This window comes from Notothenia rossii (assembly GCF_949606895.1).
Source record: "Notothenia rossii genome assembly, chromosome: 6".
Lineage (NCBI taxonomy): Eukaryota > Metazoa > Chordata > Actinopteri > Perciformes > Nototheniidae > Notothenia > Notothenia rossii.
In genome coordinates, this window is record NC_136909.1 from 35,342,732 (window position 1) to 35,358,830 (window position 16,099).

General features: G+C 40.7%; 1 protein-coding gene across 1 annotated transcript in view; it reads left to right on the top strand.

Annotated features, from left to right (window-relative positions):
- Positions 1 to 16,099, top strand: part of unc13ba (unc-13 homolog Ba (C. elegans)) — a 254,230-nt gene that overhangs the window by 150,103 nt on the left and 88,028 nt on the right. Inside the window, exons 13-14 of the mRNA XM_079689879.1 lie at positions 1,124 to 1,198; positions 6,150 to 6,369. Of these exons, the coding sequence (XP_079546005.1) occupies positions 1,124 to 1,198; positions 6,150 to 6,369 (295 nt within the window). The remainder of the gene's footprint in view (positions 1 to 1,123; positions 1,199 to 6,149; positions 6,370 to 16,099) is intronic.

Genomic DNA, 16,099 nt, shown 5'->3' on the forward strand with positions numbered 1-16,099 from the left:
GGATATATTTCAATAAAACCACAGTGTATTTTCTTCACCTACCAGCAATGTCACTGGAAGGACATAACATGTAGGACGTTTAATATCCTGTAATTCCAATACTGCACCATGGCTTAGAGTAGACCAACCCAGAAACAGGTGCCATCATCCACCTGTATCCTGGTTCTAAACCCATATTCACGCAGTAGGAGCAGGTAGCTCTGGCAGTTACCTCCAATAGCACATGCCTCACCATGATCGTGTCGAATGGTTGAACAGCATCTGAAACTCACAAATGAAGCGATGTGTAAAAAGGTATACTTCTAATTTAGGGACAATTCCCAAGTTTTCCCAGCTTTGAAGTGCTGCTGTAGGATGAAAAATGCATTTGAACTTCCGTATTTAGTTTATGCTGGAGCAGATCAAAGGCTTTCCAAACTATCCTGCTACAGCACTTTGGCAAACTTCTCCACATCCACTCATAGCATCACACAGAAAACTGAAATGGGTGCAGTGGGCAATTCCATTATACACTGTTGTTTTAAATGTGCATGTCTGTTACGTTACACGTCCATTTTGTCAGGATTACATTACTTGAAAGATTAAAAACCACTGAGTTGACAACTTGCCCTACAGAGCCAAACATCAAGCATGAAAAAAAAAGGATAATCTAAAATTACAAATCTGGTTCTGTGCCTGCTTAACCAACTAAGGTTCAGGCATCAGCTCCCTATCAGCCAGTTATGTACAGCCCTGCATATATCCCCCAAATGTCAAACTATTATTTTAATGCATAAAATCACCCTTTTAGTTTTGCTCACTTCAATACTTAATGCTGTGCCAAAAAAACATCCGTAATTCAAAATCAATGACAAAAAGGTGTAGGTGTTTGTCCTCAAGGAGTGAGTCAATAATGTGTTTCGAAAGCTGTGTCGAAGACAGAAGAAAAAAGTATGTGTGTGTTGCTCTTTTAACTTGGAAGGTTTCCACAACCTTCAAAGTTAAAAGAGCAGCACATCACACAGAAAATGTATTTCCTGGGTTGTTTGACTTTCGTTACCTTGTTTGTTTTTCTGCTTTGTTTTTCTCTGTGGATGTTTATCACTGATGCTTTTTGTATATTTTTCTCGTCTCTTGCTTCTAGTCTATAATACAATCCAGGAAAGCTGGACTCGCCCACACACTGGCCACACGGACGTCCTTGAAAGACGAAGAGCTTGTGAGTGGCAAAATTCATATCACACACACAGACACACACACCAACAAACACACACACACACACACACACACACACACACACACACACACACACACACACACACACACACACACACACACACACACAGTTTATCCTGAAGTTATGATGGTATAGTAATCTACTGAAAGACCTGCTTTCACCTCAATGCCAACTACTCATCCAGAAAAATCTTTACACATATTTTACACATTAATACTCCCCTACTGCATGCCTGTTACACCAATATGACTCCTTTATTTATTTACTTTGATTTAGCCTTTATTTATACAGGTTTAGATCTCATTGAGACACAAGGTCTCATTTTCAAGAGAGACCTGTCAGTGGTAACACTACCACACAAAGTTACAGACAGACAGGACACTAAACACAGAGGCAACACTAAAATACAACATCGTGAAAAAAAAGGAAAAAAAAGTAGTCATTAAAATCCATATACAGTCAGATATAACAGGTGCAAACACCCACAGATGATTTCTCCAGCTTTTTTTAAATGAGTTTAAAATCAGTGATGGGTATCAAACTGGTCAGCTTAAGTTCCTGCTGAAGTGTGTTCCAGGTCGAGGGAGCAGAGTATGATATGGCCTTTTTCCCAAGCACCGTGCGTACTGAGGGGACTGACAGAGTGATGTAATTTTGAGATCGTAGTCTATAGCTGTACTGTTTGTGTGATATGTAGAGGGGCAGCAGTCCAAGCATAGCGGTATAGATGAGTTTGTACCAGTGCAGTGATCTGCGCATTGATAATGATGTCCAGTTGACTAAAGCGTAAAGCGTGCAATGGTGTGTGAGGGGTTTATAGTTGGTAATAAACCTCAGAGCCCCATGGTAAACAGCATGTTTCACCCTTATTGCACTTGTATTACTAATTAAACCCTTTTGACACTGTTATTTCAGCCATATGGGACAGTTATTATACCAATATGAGACCCATGTAACTCCAATATTACACCCATATTACATCGTATTAACATTGTGATTAGACCAATATTACACCCATATTACATCGTAATTACATTGTGATTAGACTAATATTACACCCATATTACATCGTAATTACACTGTTATTACACATATTGTACAAATATTCACAGCCTGTGAAATGACTGTATCCCCAAGGATCCAGAAACCATTTAAGAGTTATAAAGCTGTTTGTTGAAGATCCAAAATGCTAAAGGGTCTAAATCTTGTCATCTTTAAGCAGCATCAGGGTTTATTGGAGACATGATCAGCAATTCCCTACATTCATTTTTGTATTATCATCGTTTTTGAGGCTTTTCTACTGTGCTCTGCTAAGTGTTTACATTATAATGTGAAAAAAAAAGTGAATAAACTTGGTCACTAAATGCAGCAGTGGAGAACATAGCCACTGCCACATTTTAAAGCCTCTAATTTTATTAAGCTTGACTATACTAAAAGTCCTGATTATAATAAGTTTTGAAAATAAATCAGAGGTCTAAAACAATTGTATTTGTTGCTTATATATTTAATTTCAGGTCGAAAATATTTCACCACATGGGCTCTGAAGAGGACTTGCAGAGGCAATGTAAAATGTCCATATCACATGAATATTATAGAGGGATACAGGTTTTTTTTGTTTTCTTATAATGATCAGGTCCAGCTGTTTTTTAAACTGACTACTTTGTGGTGTGGTCTACATTGAATTGACGATTTTGCATTGATTTTGTCCACTTTAATTGCACACAGAACATATAAATGGACAAAAATATTGTAAATAGAAAAAAGTGTGTAGGATGCCCAGGACTCATTGTGAGCTGATCATTTTGTCGTTACATAGTGTTGTAATTATGTTACAGAAGTAAACAAAGGAGTCCAATAGAGTGGTCCAGTGACGAGTAATGCAACCCGGAAGTGAGTTAGGATTTTAGCACTACGGGTTCCCTCGTCTCAGAGTCAATAGGCGCTTTCACAACGGAGTACTTTTCCCTGTACTTTTCCCTTTCAGTTCCGATAGTTCCTGGGATTTTGTGTTCACACCAAAAAGAGAACTTAGTTCATGAGAACTTTTCACCCTTTTTCAGTCCCTGCTAGAGAGCAGGTACTTTCCTGGGGAGAAAAAAGTTCCAATTTCTGATTGGCTGGGCAAATGCTAACCACGCCCCATAAAACTCTGAAAAGTTTTGTGAAGCCGCCATTGTATTTGCTGGCATTATCATTATTAGCATTAGCATTAGTCCCCCAGGGCACCAACGGAGAGACAATAACTAAAAAACATGGGATGAGGAGGTGTCGGTGTTTTCCGGGGGACTTCCGGCCGGGGACTTCGGGTGGCAGTATACGCTGTGAAGTTGTTTGCTGCCTGCCAGTAAACCCAAAGCAGAAGAAGAAGAAGTGACGTCAGCGGCTTCATTTGCGTAATCTTCCCTCAGGGACTTATTCCCGTGTGAACGCGATCGGCTCTTAGTTCCATGGGGGCACTAAGTGCTGGGAACTAAGTGCTGGGAACTAAGTACTTGGTGTGAAAGCGGCTAATGGGAGTTCAAAATAATAGCTGGAAATAAGGTCTGCGGTTGACACAAATTTAAGAGACGGATCACGCTTTGTTCTACAATATTAAATACATCAGCAGTGACCCCAATGGTGATTTTTGAAGAGTGTACGTGTCTGAAAAACGATGGTTGTTAACAAGTGGCTGATTAGGACTACAGAAATTGTCGAGGACGTTGTACTGTATGTCATTACGCCGAACACGTAAACACTCCTCTAAGTTTGTTTGCCCTGTTCTGCTTGAAAGAAAGTACCTGCCTCCTGCAAACTGTTAAAACAAACGCTTTAGCTTGTACCATTATGAATCTGTATTTTTGAATATCGATCTTAAGTTGGCGTGACGTTGAAGTCCCTGCTGTACTTGGCTGTAGTTTAGCATAACGTTAGCATTTTGCTTCTGGCGATTAGATTTATGATTCGAAAATTATAAAAGTAGGGTAGACATGTGGATATTATCCGGCTGAACAAAACGTGCATTTATCAAACAGGTTCGTTTTCCACAGACCTTATTTTGAGCTCTTTTCCAAGATCCTATGGAGAAATCCCATTGCTTTTTTGTCGAGGGAACCCATGCGCAGCTTACTGCGTACTAAATACGTCATTGTCATAGAGGCGTTTCAGGCAGGGGAGGGGGGGGGGGGGGGGGGGGGGATTGTGTGGGATAGAAACCCCTCCTGGAGGGAGCTTTGGGATTTTAGTCTTTGCAGACCATTTACATGCACAAAAAACCTATACGACACACTAAAGGAAAGGGAAAACTCAAAAAGCGTAATGGGGCTTCTGTGAAGAAATTCACAGAAGCTCACAATTAAATCTGTGCTTGATATTTATAAAAATATCTTTGTGTTTGATTGTAATACAAGGTAAACAAGAATGATATTTATGGTCATTCAGATTTTACAATTGACTCCTCTGAAGTAGCGCATAAACTGACATGTATACCAAAAACGTAACCATAGAACATGCATATGCCTTATAGGTTATTGACCTCCCCATATTGACAGATGGGCGAATACAGGAAAGATATTAACAAATTCATAATGTTAGCTGTTCCATAATTAGATTCACTGACAGATGGAAACAGCATATGTACAGAAATGTGCACAAAACATTTTGTTCTGAGTCATGAACACAGACACTATTGACAACCTGTGAAAAATATGAGCGAATGATGCTAAAATAAAAGTTCTAGCCATCCATTCAACCATATGTTTTAAATGATAACAATAATATATAGCCATAGTGGAAATGTAGTTATATTAAAAGCTTTTTTTATACAGGATGCTTTATAGTGACAAGGAAGTATATCAAAGGTAATAGAATAAGGTAAAAGCATAGAGAAAAAAAGTCAAAAGGATGGAAGAATTTAAACAACGCAGATTAGATCAATAAAACTCAATGCAGTTAGAAGCAGATTGAATGAATTTAGAGGCATAGATGACAGAAATTAAACCCACAGAAGAAGGTATTGTTTTTCTTGTTCCCTGCTCTTGAAACCACTGCAATGTCTTCCATAATGGGAAATAATAATAAGCCATGACTCACATTTATCTTCTGTTTTTGCCAAATCAAGCTGGGCTTCTAGTCAAGGTGTCCTCTCATCTTGTGGAGATGTGTTAACCTCCTCCCAATCTACTCCTACGCTGGGCAACAGCAGAACTCAATTATTTAAATTAATAAAAGCCAAGAATGATAGAAACACAAATTAGCACTGTTGTAAAGAGGCCCTATTATGCTTTTTGGGGTTTTTCCCTTTCCTGTATTGTTTATACAGTATATGTTTTTCTGTGCAGTTAAATGGTCTGCAGAGGCTAAAATCCCAAAGTTTAGCCATATAGGCTAAGGGTCTGGACATCTATAAGCGGTTGACCAATCAAAACCGAGCAGGCCAGCTAACCAATCAGAGCAGGCTGGGCTCTGGTTTCAGACAGAGGGTGAAAAGAGGTGCTGCAGCACAGGCAGTATGAGGAAAACATGAAGACCTTTTTAAAACATTAAAGCATGTAACCATCTCACAATAGAGGCACAACATATAAATATTAACCTGAACATTGGCATGATATGTCCTAAAAGAATTGTATCGCTTTGAAATGATCTTTCCTTAAAGCATGTGCAGGAAGAACATTATTGTTGCTTATGTAATTCTTTGCATTTCCATAGTTGTTTTCCCCTTCTTTCTTTCTTCACCTATCTCTTGTGTTACCTCTCCTGCCCTCTCTCACTGTGTTGTCCTTTGTCTTGTCCATATAACCAATGTCCATATCCTTCTTCTCACGTCATCTCACACTTTTCTTTATCATTCTGTGGTTAATCTCTGTCCTTGGATAACTTCTCCCATGGCCTTTCTCTTATATGGCGTTTTTATTCATCTCCGTCTCACACCCTCTTTCTCTCTTGGATCCAACAGAAAAACCATGTGTACAAGAAGACCCTGCAGTCTTTGATCTACCCCATCTCCTGCACCACTCCACACAATTTTGAGGTCTGGACGGCTACTACACCCACCTACTGCTACGAGTGTGAGGGTCTGCTGTGGGGCATCGCCCGGCAGGGTATGCGCTGTGCAGAGTGCGGTGTCAAAGTGCATGAGAAGTGCCAAGAGCTGCTGAACGCCGACTGTCTGCAGAGTGAGTACATTTAGCAACATTATTCCCTTTTTTAGATTTAAAAAAAAAAAAGAAGTGAACTTGAAAAGAACGAGGACTTGAGGTTTTTCAAGGCCTTCAATTAGTTAAAGATTAAGAATTAGAATTTTTAATTTTTTTTATTTTGGTTAGTTACCATTAATTGTAACACAGCACATCATTGTTATCATTCAAGCAAGTTCAAGTGCGATACAACGGCCCAACACATTTACATAAGCAGATGTAGCACTCCAGATAGGACTCACATGGGTGTGTCCCAGTCAAAAGCCCAGCGGATCCCAGTGGCTGGGGGTGTTGCCAAATTGCTAGAGGGCGTTGCCAAATTTCCCCATTTGTTCAATTAGAGGATTTAACCATGAGATGGCGCTTCATTCACAAATACACAAAGACAACTTGGTGTTGTAGAACTTAGTCTATTTGCAATGTTTGCAGCTCTGCAGTTGTGTTTGTTGAATACTGTACCATTTAATCACTTATTTGTTATGGTTTTCATAGGCTACTATAATGAAGAAACATCAATATTTTAGATCAAATAAAGTATATAGTTTGCTTTATGCAGTATATTTTTTGTAATATTGTTGGGGTGTTTTTACACAGTACAGTAGATTGAAGTAAATCAATTTATAAATTAAGATAAGATCAAATAGACCTTTATTAATCCCCGTGGGGAAATTCAGTAGTTCAAACAGCAACAGGGTAAGAGTGAAAAACAGGATAGCACAGATTCACACAGATTAATAAAATCAAAAATAAGATGAGCGATAAAAATAAAAATAATAATAATGAGAAACTATGAAATAAGAAATGAATAAAACTAAAATATAATTATCATATCATATATTATAATGTATTGTATTATTAAGTAATATCATACATTAACCCCATTATAGCAGATGCCACATTGAATGGATGAACACTTTTATGCATCAATAATTACAACAGAGTATTTCTAAATACAAGTTGTAAAAATTAAATATGTATTTAATATTAATAACATAATGATTAATTTCTGATGATAATACTTTTCAGGGTTAGGTCCGGTCTGACAGCGCTTAGCTCTCTGCTGCAGAGAAGATCACTGCTCTAAACAAAGTCAAAAATCCTACATCCAAACGGAATAAATACAATTAATTATTATTAATACGTTAATATGGAGCTATTTCAGGGTCATAAGTTTTGATCATTCAAAAAAATACAATTTATTTGAAAGTTCAAGTTTTTATCCTGAACTTTGAAAAATACAATAAAAATAAGTATTTTAAATCATTTTTCAGGTTGAATATTATTTTGATTCATTTCAGCAATTTTTTTAAATAAAATATTTATTTTCAGATTTCATTTTTATACATATTTTGATATTTGAATCCTTATTTTTTCAGTTACATTTTTTATTGTTTTCAGATTCAAAACAATAATTTTTTCAGTTTCAAATCTTGTTTTTTCAGGTTTCACATTTTGCTTTTCACCTTCAGATCGTTTTTCGCTTTCTGATCTTTTTTTCGCTTTCAGATCTTTTTTTTTCGCTTTCAAACTTTTGACCCTGATGATGCTTGGGGGGGCGCAGCTTAGCAAAGAGTAGTTTGGCATCCTGAGTGACAGGCCTCCCTCTGTCATGTTGCCTTCATGGATGTTAGGTAGCGCTAGAAATATAACTTAATACTTTCTATACACGATACTCCCGTGATAGGTGGGAAATAAAACTGATACCAGCATCAAAGTTCCGTTAAGCGAGCTGTTGAGCATCGTAGTTGGCAACAATCAAGGTATAAGTGCAATAAACTGTGCTAGAATGTGAAATTACGTATCCGCAACGAGCCAGCAGGTTGTTCTGGTGGACCTGACGCCATCCCCCGCTGTCTCACGGAGAGATACCGCAGGTCCTTCCTTCCTGCAGCGGTCAGACTATACAACCAGCACAGCCTCTAGACCAGCGGTCGGGAACCTATGGCTCGCGAGCCATATATGGCTCTTCCGGTGACGGCATATGGCTCCCAGACAATTTTGAGTTGAAAAAAAAAAAAATCAGTTTGGAACTGATTTTAAAATACTTGTGATATTTCTTAATAATACTGTGTCATTTTAAAGTAAACAGAAATTAGTTTTGAAGATACATTTCCCGGGTCACCCGTGGGTCGGGTCGGGAACCAATGGCTCGCGAGCATGTCCGGGTTATTGTAAAGGTGAAGAAATCAATTTTATCAGATAGCCAACTAGTTTATCCGCTTCAACCCTTGTAACGGAAAAGATGGCGAAAAGAAAAAAAGACGATGATTACTGTGCATTCCAGGCTGCGTGGACAGAGGAATTTGCATTTGTGGAGACAGCAGGATCTGCGGTATGTCTAATATGCAATGAGAAAATTGCATCGATGAAACGGTCAAATATAAAGCGGCACTTCGATACGCACCATGCTTCATTTGCATCGAAATATCCAGCGGGGGACAGCAGGAAAAGGTTATGCGAGGAGCTACAGCGGAGAGTGCAGACGAGTCAGCAGCAACTACATGTGTGGACCAAGCAAGGTGACGGGAATTCCGCTAGCTTGGCGGGTGCTTTGGCAATAGTAAGGAATGGAAAGCCATTCACAGATGGCGAGTATGCCAAAACATTCATGCTTGATGTGGCCAATGAACTGTTTGATGACTTCCCAAATAAAGACAAGATAATCAAACGAATAAAAGACATGCCCCTGTCAGCAAGAACTGTGCACGATCGTAGCATCATGATGGCAAAATCAAGTCGAGGAAACACAAATTAAGGACATAAACGCCGGGACATACTTTTCTCTCGCGTTAGATGAGTCAACAGACGTTAGCCATCTATCTGAGTGCAGTATAATTGCCAGGTATGCTGCAGGTGACACACTGCGTGAGGAAAGCTTGGCTGTTTTGCTAATGAAAGGGACAACAAGAGGAGAGGATTTATTCACGTGTTTTATGGAGTTTGCTAAAGAAAAAAAACTACCAATGGATAAACTTATTTCTGTCTGTACTGATGGTGCACCCTGTATGTTGGGGAAGAACAAAGGATTTGTAGCGCTTCTCCGTGAACATGAAAAGAGAGCCATCCTAAGTTTTCATTGCATACTGCACCAGGAGGCGCTTTGCGCTCAGACGTGTGGCCAGGAGCTTGGTGAGGTGATGTCGCTGGTCATTCGAGTGGTCAACTTTATTGTTGCCCGAGCTTTAAATGATTGCCAGTTTAAAGCTCTGTTAGAAGAAGTTGGGAATCATTATCCCGGTCTGCTTTTACACAGCAACGTGCGTTGGTTGTCAAGGGGGAAGGTGCTCAGCCGTTTTGCAGCTTGCCTGAGTGAAATCCGGACTTTTCTTGAAATGAAAGGCGTCAAGCATCCTGAGCAAGACAACACTGACTGGCTCCTGCAGTTTCACTATCTCGTGGACATAACTGGCCATCTGAACCATCTCAATGTGAGAATACGAGGTATTGGAAATACAATCTCATCCCTTCAACAAGCAGTGTTTGCATTTGAAAGCAAGCTGGAAGTCTTTCTCAGGGACATTGAAACAGGTCGTCTTCTGCACTTTGAAAGACTGCAACAATTTAGAGATGCATGCTTAGCAAGTGACTCCACTCAACATCTGGATCTCCAGCAGCTAGCTGGCTTTACGTCCAATCTTCTGCAGTCATTCAAAGCACGTTTTGGAGAATTTCGTGCGCGCACTGGTCTTTTCAAGTTCATCACTCATCCACATGAGTGTGCAGTGGACAAAATCGACCTGACATGCATCCCGGGGTCTCTATCGGACACTTTGAGCTGGAAGTTGCTGACCTGAAGGCATCAGACATGTGGATGAGTAAGTTCAAGTCACTTAATGGAGAGTTGGAAAGTCTTGCGCGACAGCGAGCAGAGCTGGCGAGGGAACACAAGTGGACAGAAATGAAAAATCTTCAACCTGAAGACCAGCTGATTCTTAAAACTTGGAACGAGCTTCCTGTGACATACCACACAATGCAGCGTGTGAGTATTGCCGTGTTGACCATGTTTGGCTCGACATATGCATGTGAGCAGTCATTCTCGCATATGAGGAACATTAAGACCAACCTACGCTCACGTTTAACTGATGGAAGCCTCAACGCCTGCATGAAGCTCAACCTCACCACGTATGAACCAGACTACAAGGCCATCAGCAAAACCATGCAGCACCAGAAGTCGCATTAAAAGTAAGACATATTTAATTTATTATACGTTAAAAATACTATATGGCTCTCAATGAAATATATTTAGAAATATTTGGCTTTTATGGCTCTCCCAGTCAAAAAGGTTCCTGACCCCTGCTCTAGACCCCGTACAAAACAACTCAGACTATAACACCTCTTGTTGATAAATACCAACTATGTGCAATATTTGCAATATGTGCAATATATATATGCCGTTAAAAACTGTGCTGCTAAATCCGCAGAACTGTTACAGGGTGTGTATTATGTAAAATGTGTAACTTTAAAATACATAATTTCTTTTTTTAATCTTTAATACTTTTTTCATGCATGCTTTAGGTAGCATTAAGCTGTCTTTGGCTCTTCTCTGCTGTAACAATGTAAATGTATCCCCTGTGGGACTAATAAAGGTAATCTGATTCTGATCGCAAAAACCAAGCCAATACTATGCTGCGTTCATGGAGCTACGTGGAAGTGGGGAAGGGCAATGCTTGATTGCGGATACGCAATTTCACATTCTTGCACAGTTTATTGCTCTTATACCTTGATTGTTGCCAATTACGATGCTCAACAGCTTGCTTAACGGAACTTTGACGCTGGTATCAGTTTACCACCAATAACGGGAGTATTGTGTATAGAAAGTATTGATTTATATTTCTCGCGCTACCGAACATCCTTGAAGGCAACATGACAGAGGGAGGCCTGCCACTCAGGATGCCAAACTACTCTTTGCTAAGCCCCGCCCCCCCATGCAACATCAGGGCCAAAAGTCTGAAAGCGACAAAAAAAAGATCTGAAAGCGAAAAAAAAGGTCTGAAAGTGAAAAACGATCTGAAGGTGAAAAGCAATGTGAAACCTGAAAAAACAAGATTTGAGACTGAAAAAATTATAAAATATTTATAAAAGTGAAATCTGAAAATAAATATTTTATTCAAAAACAATTGCTGAACTGAATCAAAAATAATATTCAACCTGAAAAATGATTTCAAATACTTATTTTTATTTTTGAATACATCATAGTATTTTTCAAAGTTCAGGATAAAAACTTGAACTTTCAAATAAATTGCATTTTCTTGAATGATCAAAACTTATGACCCTGAAATAGTTCCATAGTTAAGTCTTGTTCATTGTTTTTCACTTTTATTAAATGTTTGATATTTCCGGCACAGACCCTTTCATACCGGCAATGCGCGATAGAAAAAACAGAAAGTGCGACAGTTTAAAATATGCGAACACAAACCTACAGACTGGGGGTTGGGAGATCACAGGAGGGGGGAGAGCTGTGGAATGTGACCATCCCCCTTGGGAGACTTACTCCACACATTCCGATGGCCAATTAGTTTTAAACAAAGAGTTTGCAGCATTCAGCATAGGCAACATGGGGGGTGGGGGCTTCTCAAAAGAGAAAATGCAGATATAATTCACTCTCTCGACTCGCTGGTATCTCGAGCTGAGCGCTCATTGCTGGTTTGTACCCCGTGCTGCTGATGAAACTCTCCATTGGCTCGGCAAAAGTTTGTTGTTGTTTTGTGTCGGCACTTCCATTCACATTTTTCATCAATGTTCCACAATGTTTATCATGAAGTTAATATCCATATATTTTATACTATACTTAAACTGCTTACCGTTTTCATACTTTATATATCTTATTATATTCATACACACTGTTAATACTGCTCACAGGCTGCTGTGTATATCTAGTGTATTCATACCCCTTATTCATCATTCAATTAATTCTATATTTTATTCTGTAGATCGTGTACATTACTTTTCACTTTACTGCTTGTTGCACCGTTGAAAGCTAAACTGCATTTCGTTGTCTCAGTACCTGTAATCTGTGCAATAAAAATAAAGCAGGCATCTTTATTGTAGCCTCAACAATCAAGTTCTAAGTAGGGCAATATGAAATAAAAACAACTACACTCTTTTGGCAATGTTGTGGTGCCGAGAGATGGGAGTCGGAGGCGGGGTATCAAAGGTACAAGCTAGACTTTTATTTAGCATCTGAAACCCATTGTAAACAACTTCATGCTTGGGAAGCGAAGACCGGCGGAAAACAGGAAGTCCGGTTCACTAAAATGTCCGTGCAGAACAATACCCCAACCCATAGATCCGTGGGTGAATAATGTCAATCACCAAAGTGTACACATTAACAACAACTGCACTATTTTGGCAGTGTAACAATTAAACAAGAACTACACTCTTTTGGCAGTAACAATTAGATAAATTATAAACTGTCAGACTGACACTGAAGACAAACAAACTATTTTCAGCAATCAATCTGTTTAGTTGACTCTGGGTGACATGTGGCGATTTAAAAAAATCATTTTTGGCTGTTTAGATGGTGTTGCTCCATCTGGGTCACTGCCGGTGGTTGAGATGGTGGGGTCTTTGGCGACTCGTTTTATAGCCCCATGTACATTACTTAGGGGCTTCAGGAGATTGGCATTGCTGTTATTCGATGTGGACAATGCTTTCTGTCCTGCACACAGTTTACATTTGACCGTAATATGTTGTGCGTCCTTTATCGCCACAAATTGAAAATAGTGGTTATATCTCCAAGTTGTAAATGCGCTGCTGCTCTCGCTGATACTTGCATCTGCCATAGTGTGTGTGCTGGTAGTGGGCGTTGCCGTGTATGTGTGTGTGTTAGCAAGTATTTGTGTGTCTGTGTATTTTCCCCGTAAGGCAAGACCCGCCCAACTCTGTCTCTGATTGGCTTACCCTGAAATGTTACCCCGCATTAACCAATCATCACTCCTCTCTGGTCACTTTAACTTTTCCATTGTACTGTGAGAGGACATCGCTGTATTCAACTGTAAATTACATCCGCAGGGAGATTCGGTTCAGTTGGATCACATAATGTAACGCAGTGTAACCCATTTAAATCACAGTAACTATAACGGCGTTACTGAATGGGAAAAGGTAACTAGTAACGTTATTAGTTACCGCAAAAGGTAGTTGCGTTACAGTAATGCGTTAGTTTGTAACGCGTTAGTCCCAACACTGATACACACACCTGAGAGGCACCTGAGAGCTGCCGTTTCATTCAGACTGTTTAAAAAAAAACAACGGTCGGATTTTAACAACTCAATGTGTGATTGTTATAGCAGTAATATTAGACACTAATAATACAGTAAACTATTAACACTGTACATATTATTAGGATTATCGGTAGTGAGAGCCGTGCTGTATTTTCCTCCGGTCGGATGTGATATAAAAACAAAGCGATTATTTTTGTTGTTGTAAACTCAAGTGGATTAAACTACATGTATTAGTGCATTCAGTTCAATTCGCGAACATTTACATTAAATGATCGTGAGGATGATGATTGAAAATCGTCTGTTTGAGCCGGGCTGCATTTCCTGATGAAAAAACATAGCGGTGATTTGGTATTTACGCTGTTAAGTTTAAGTATTAATATGTCTGCATGTAACTGCACTATAACTGTTCCACAGTAAGAGGGCGATATAGGCGTAAGGAGGCGCAGCTATTGTAGCTGACGTCAGATATCAGATATAAGGGATTGTTCCCTCCCCTTCTATCTCTCTCTCTCTAGCTCTCATGGAGAGCAGGTCAAGTGGTGCAATGCACATATGAAAATAAACCACGCCAGTTAAGGCTAAAGAATACCTCGTCGTCATGACCAGTTTATTGCTATACATGTGACTCTGTCAACAGGTTTATTGGCCCAGATCACGGAAGAGCAAAATAACGATAGCTAGTTAGCTGAAAAGTTTAGGCTAGTTTAGCGGCGGGAAAACCGCGGGACGCTAAAGCTAAGCTAACGGGCAGCTAAGCTAAGCTACAATCAAAAGATGGCGACCAGAAGCAGAAGCAAGTGGCCCACGTTTGACGGAAGGGCAGAAGAATACGAGCTCTGGGAAGAGCGGATGTTGTGCTGTATGCACGGAGTGGGGCTGAAAGAGACAATTTGGACGGGCCTCACGGGAGAAATCACGGAGGCCGCGCGAGCCGTGGATACTAAGCTGAACGCCGACGCATACTGCGAGCTAGCACCACTCCTAGACAACACGAGCTTGGGGCTGATATTCCGGGACACAAAGGACAAAGGCCGAGAGAGTCTAAAAGTGTTAAGAGAACACTATATCGGTAGAGGTAGGCCCCGGATTGTATCCCTGTATATAACATTGACCGCGCTGAAGAAAGCTAACACAGAGACGGTGACTGAATACGTCATCAGGGCGGAGCAGATCATCACGGCGCTCAAAAGTGCAGGAGAAGCACCGAGCGATGGATTAATGATGGCGATGGTTATGAGGGGGCAACCGGAGATGTATAAACCGTTCACACTGTTGGTGACGCACGGTTCAGCGGACATGTCACTGGGGGAGTTCAAGGCCAAGTTGCGGAACTACGAGGCCTCAGAAGACTCAGACCCGGTCGCCGAGGAGGCGGGAGGAAGGGTAATGAAGGCCCGGGCAGCGCCAAAGAAAAAGACCGGACCCCCGACGGAAATGGCGTGTTGGCGACGTGGAGAAAAGGGTCACCCAAAAAATAATTGCACAAAAACTGTTTGGTGTAGTTTCTGTAAAACTTCGGGACACGCGTGTAGAAAGGAGCGCGAACAGAGCGCTCGGTACACGCGCGTGCAAGATGGCGGCTGTGAACAAGATGGCGGCAGCGGTGGACGTGAGGCGAGTCGAGACGACGCCCGGAGAGCAGCGGGAAGAGAGGACTTCACCTTCGGGGCGCAGACAGCATACGCCAGCTGGTCAGCGCAGCAGCAGCAGGCCAAAAGGAAGGGACTGATCGTGGACACAGGTGCGTCGTCCCACATTATCAACGACAGGAACCGATTCAAGAACTTTGACAGCACCTTCGAGCCGGAGAGACACAGCATGGAGCTGGCAGACGGGAAGCGCACTTTCGGGTAGGCGCACGGGAGAGGAGACGCACAGGTATGCCTCATAGACAGTGAGGGGCGCCGGTGTACAGTGACGTTGAAGAACGCCCTCTACATACCCTCGTTCCCCCAATAACTATTTACTGTAAAATCTGCTACTGCAAATGGTGCCAAGGTGTTCTTCAATGAAAGTAACGATGTTCTTGTGGAGCCTGACGGTACGAGATTTAACATTGAGGTGTACAAGAGAATGTATTATCTACAAACAGAATGTAATGAAAATGATGTGTGTAATGTCAGTCATGATATTCAGACATGGCATGAGATCATGGGTCATTGTAATTACGAGGATATACTGAAGCTGCAGGCGGTAACAGTAGGCATGCACATTAACGGTGAAAAGCATAGACCTAACAAAGAATGTGATGTGTGTATAAAGGGAAAGTTCACTCAAACAAGAAACAGAGGTCCCACAGAAAAAGTAAAGACACCACTTGAGCTAGTTAACACAGATCTAGCCGGTCCAGTAACTAATGAGTCCATAGTTGGCTTTAAATATATGCAGTCTTTCACAGATGTGTGTACAGGGGCAGTGTTTGTCTACTTTCTCAAAGCAAAGAGTGACGCACTTCAGGCCACAGAGAAATTCCTTGCAGATGTAGCTCC